General features: G+C 37.4%; 1 protein-coding gene across 9 annotated transcripts in view; it reads right to left on the reverse strand.

Annotated features, from left to right (window-relative positions):
• CDIN1 (CDAN1 interacting nuclease 1) overlaps positions 1 to 5,000 on the reverse strand; it is a 255,758-nt gene that overhangs the window by 208,237 nt on the left and 42,521 nt on the right. For all 9 annotated transcript variants that reach the window (XM_084631995.1, XM_084631996.1, XM_084631990.1 and 6 more), the window contains one exon: positions 2,794 to 2,854. In XM_084631995.1, the coding sequence (XP_084488121.1) occupies positions 2,794 to 2,854 (61 nt within the window). The remainder of the gene's footprint in view (positions 1 to 2,793; positions 2,855 to 5,000) is intronic.

The following is a 5,000-nucleotide window of genomic DNA, read 5'->3' on the forward strand; positions in this document are numbered from 1 at the left end:
TGAAATTACTGAAGGTAGTCCAGCCTGAATAAGGACTACCTTATTAGTTCAGGTACTTGCATCTCCCTAATTTTCATATTAATCATGTGTCCATCTTACTCTGAAATAGGGCCATCATGCTCCATGTCAGAATTTAGCATGTAAGTAAAATTCATAGTGCTTCAAATCTCACTTGAAAATATTTGTATGTAGAGACCAGTATGACTAATTTTATTATTCCTAACAAAAATGAGATTTTAATTTTTTTTTAAATGTAGCATTGTTCCAGTACATGTACAATGTAAAGATGTCTGCACATAATTTAAAAAATTTAAAAAGAGCCTTACAGATCCTCAAAAAAATAATATGGAACTGTTCTTATTCACCAGAGCTGCTATATACTGTAATGTACCTATGTAATATATTTCTCATCAATTTTTACAGTTTCCACTGATTAAATATATATTGACTCATAAAGTATTATCATTACATCAATTGTCAGCAGATGCAGGAGTATGTCATTTAAATATTAACTATCACATAAAAATGGCAGCTTGATTGTTTGGAAGCTGTAGTATGGTGCTGGTTATTGCCACATCTCCCAAATGCATTAGGCAGCAGACACACACACACACACACACACACACACACACACGCGCACAACAAAAAAACCCACCCAGCAGAAAACACTCCCTTTCTTATGCACCTTACTGTACAGCCAACAACAAATAAATTCTTTAAATAACTTCCCTTTCTCCATAATTTTTTATTTATTTCTTACCTAAAGAAAAAAAATGATCTGAATTGCAAAGGTGCATTATTACAGCATTGCTAAAGTATCGTTTCTAGATCAGAAATTATATTAATCATATCTAAGTGAATGGGAATATCATGGGTAGAAGAAGAAATGAAAATAAAATATATAAAATTAAGAGTACTAATACTGTATTACTTTGCTCTGATGAGGTGCTCTTTTGTGATAGTTCTCATGCAATATAGCAAACCCAGTTAATTTACCAAGAATTCTTACTAAACCAATTATTTCTTTATTTAAATAGGATAGAATACATTTAAAGTCGGCTTTCAAAAATAGCAAAAAGGCATGCTTTGCCAATAATATGAGGTAAATCCCCTATTATATGTTAACTGTATCATCAGGGTGTGTAGACACTTCATAGACCATTTAAACCTTCTAGTAACTGATAGGTAATGGCTCATTTGCTGACTGCAGCAATGTACAAGAGACTGAAACTGAAAGAGAAGCCATCCTTTCTTGCTAATATAACATGTAGAACTTGCGGCTATTGCAACACTTAATGTTCATAGTGTCACATCATTTTTAATGCAAACACTCATTTTCTGCCTTACTCCTATGTTTTCTATTAAAGTGCAACACAAAAACAGCATACATTTCATTCTATCCCTTTGAGAGTTCCACAAGCAGTTCCAAGTCAAATAGGTATTGTATTGTTATTATTATTGTAAATAAATATTTCAGAGTTTAAGGCAGAGGTGCCTCAAACTGTGGGGCATGGAGAAACATTTGCGCCGGGGGGGGGGGGGGAGCGGCGATGCCAGGTGGCTTGTGGCAGCCCCACAGAACAGGTTTCGGCCAGCCCCCAGAGGAGGTAGGGAGGGAGTGCCACCTTCACCCCCTGACTCCCTCAGCAGGCCAACCAGCCTGTGGGTCATTGTTAACATCTGCTGCAGCCGCAACAATTTCTGCTCCTGGCAGCCTCCACACCCAGCATTGGCTCCACCCCCAGAAATAGTCACACATACCTTCCCCAACCCTGAAAATCTGAAGGGAGAGGGCCAGATATTGGCCCTGCCCTAGCGGTGAAGCCTGACTGCAAGGTAGAAGCAGCACACTGGTAAGAAAGACTTGGTTGTGCCATTGGTATCTGTGCATTTGAAACTTACAGGGTAGGTAATTTAATTAAAGCTGTGCTAAGGTCTCTGTTAGCCTACTCATAAACCTATCATGCATACTTTTGCATGTGCCTATTTTTGTCTGGGATGAGGGGCACAACCAAAAATTGTAATTCAAGGGGGGTTTAAGGGCTTGATATTTCATTTTTTCTAGTAGGCTCAATTACAACTATTATAAACTTTTTATATCTTCATTCAAAGTAACTATCGGAACACACTTTTTTAATGCAAACAACTCATTTCCCAAACAGATTCATACCACAGTTACCAAACAATATCAATACATTAGTTACTGTCTCGTTAAAGTAGGAAGTGTACCGAACTTCTGGTACACAAAGTTTTCTAAGATATTGATATATTGAGGGTTTAATTTGCTTAATTGCTTTATATTAATCTGTCTTCCTTAGCCATTCCACTAACTTGTATAAATGGAAATAAAAGAGTCAAGGAAATGAATTGCTTTTAACCCTTAACTATAAAATCACAGATTTGGAGGGGTGGGGGAAAGAAGGAGAGAGTTTAAACAAGAACCTCTAATCATGATAGTAGTCTATATGTCTTTAATCAACATGTTTATTTTAAAAATAAACCAGGATGTTAAACAGCACTTATTTTACTCAGTTTCTCTAAAATTTTCAACAAAATAAAAATTCCAGAAGCCTCTTACAGATTTGCCTTGAAGTTAGAGACTAATTACATTAACTGATTTATTAATAAATGGGGCTCTTTGTCCAATTATTGGAAGTACTAACAGACTTGGGAACAATTTCATATGTCTAATGTGCCTTGAAACCATTTTTTTAGGTTAATTACATTTCTAAGTAAAGTCACTATAGATATGCCCCTTAGGTTTTACACAGGAAGATTTAAAAAAATGATTACCTCATTGGCTAGCTCCAGTAGTACAGGGGCAGCTGCATTTTTCATCACCCCACTCAGGTACCTAGACAAGACAAAGCCAGGTAAATCTGCAGTGGCGAGAAAAGGCCATCTTCAACATGCTTGTGTCCCCTGTGTATTTCTTTCTCTTGGGCAAATGCCACACACAGTCTGGCTAGAAAACACTAGTTTGATTGTTTAAAATATTTATTTCCAAAAGATTCCCTATCATTAACTTTCCAGAGTTCAGTCCCGCAGATGTGTAAGATATATCAATCTCAGTTAAGTACTTATTAAAAATACAATAAGTAAGCCAAGAAAATCATCTTTCAAAATTGTATTTTTGGCTGAACGCCATATAAACAAATTATATCTGTATTATTAAAACATGCATAACACAAGAAATCTCTACTATCCACAAAGAAGATTTGGGGCTCGACACTATCTTCAGATGCATAGGTATGCATCATGATGTAGCTACTGTGCATGTGGACAAAAATATGCAAATGTAACTACCGATTTTACCAGTTAGGCAGCAGTCTCAGCTGTGATGTACACGTTCTGTATTTAGATTTAACAATATAAAATGAATGCTACAAAAGGAAACAAAAAGACATTTTATGGTCAGGACTGTATGTTTGGGTGGTGAAGTTTCTGACCACCCCCACACGCTGACTAGACTGCCTTTTTGCCTCCTTACTATCATTACTGTTTGGTGTTTATATTGCAGTAGTGCCGAGAGGACTCCTTCAGGATTTGGTGGGAAGGAATTGTGTCACTGGCAGTTGTGAGCAGGCCAAATGGCGCTTAGTGGCTACACTTTAAAGGATGGGAGTGGGAGAAGTGTCATAAAAAGCAAAGTAGTATGCAACCTCTTCAGAAGATCATTTTTTTGACAACTGTCTCTCACACAACATCTAAAACTAGTTGGATAAACTGCCAGAACCTCCCATACTGGTAAATCAATCAATCAATCAATCAAATGAAATAAAGAAAATCTATGTCCAGGAAAAGCAGAAAAGTGGTTTCTAGTGGTTGGACAATGACAAAGTCAGGAAGTCTGAGATTTGTTGCTAACTCCAATAATAGCTTGCTATGAATGGGTCAAAATGTATTTATGCCTCAGTTTAACCATCTGTGAAATGGGTATAACAGGATTTACCTACAACTCCTCACAGGGGTATTGTGAGTTTTAGCATTTGTGAAGTATTTTGAGGTTGATTCATGACTGGAAAGACAGAAGATCATCTTATGGAAAAACATTTTCAGTTGCATGAACAACTACTTAAAAATTCCCCAGTAAACAGATGAACACATATAACTTGTTTTGGTGAAACAAACAAGAGTTCTCAAATTTTTAGCTCAGTAGCACTCACTGAACACTGACATCCTATAACTTCATACCTACCTGGTATGTCAGCAGTAGCTACTTTCTTTACTCTATTACAGGCCAAAAGCATCTCCAGCCATGGTGTGTACTTTATTATGAACTTAGTGACTTCCTGTCTTGAAGACACACACTGTGCTGAGGTGGACGGCTTCATGATGCTGAAAAGCATCCTGGTTTTTCTGGTAAACAGCCTCCAATTTTGCCCACCTCCAAGATTACGTCAGGGTGCACGGAGTTGAGCACAAATCAACATCTACACTCAGCAGCACTATTACCTGTTCCCAGCAGCACCACTATTCCAAGCAACCAGCACTAGTAGCATTCCATCAATGGGAACCAATGATTATTACAGAGCAGTCTGCCATGCTACAAGGGTAAACCGTGGCAAATTTGTCTTCCAACATCAAGCCTACTCCTCTTAAACCTCAACCACATCGTTGGCAGATGTCAATCCTGGTTGCTTCTCCCAGTTCCCTCCTAGTTGGCAGGCAGATATTCACCCTATTGCAGGAAGAAGCAATTTGCCCCTGTAATTTACATAATGTATTATTTATAAAAAGAAAAAGCTGAAGTTCAGACAAGCATTCCCCCCCCACAAGGATGCAGAATGATTGTTCATGTCTTTCTTGAGACAAAGCAAGAACATCTCGTAGAAGAAAGCCACCACAAACTACAACAACATTGAAATTAAGGTTCTTTGGGATGAAAATCATGCTAATTGAAGTACATGGCACTTCGGTATTATAGTAACTGTGGAGCATTCAAAAACACTATACTGAGATAAAAGTTTCTTCAAATCTTACATTAAAAAAGCGTAATA

This window comes from Lepidochelys olivacea (genome assembly GCF_965140295.1).
Source record: "Lepidochelys olivacea isolate rLepOli2 genome assembly, chromosome: 6".
In the NCBI taxonomy this organism is placed as follows: Eukaryota; Metazoa; Chordata; order Testudines; family Cheloniidae; genus Lepidochelys; species Lepidochelys olivacea.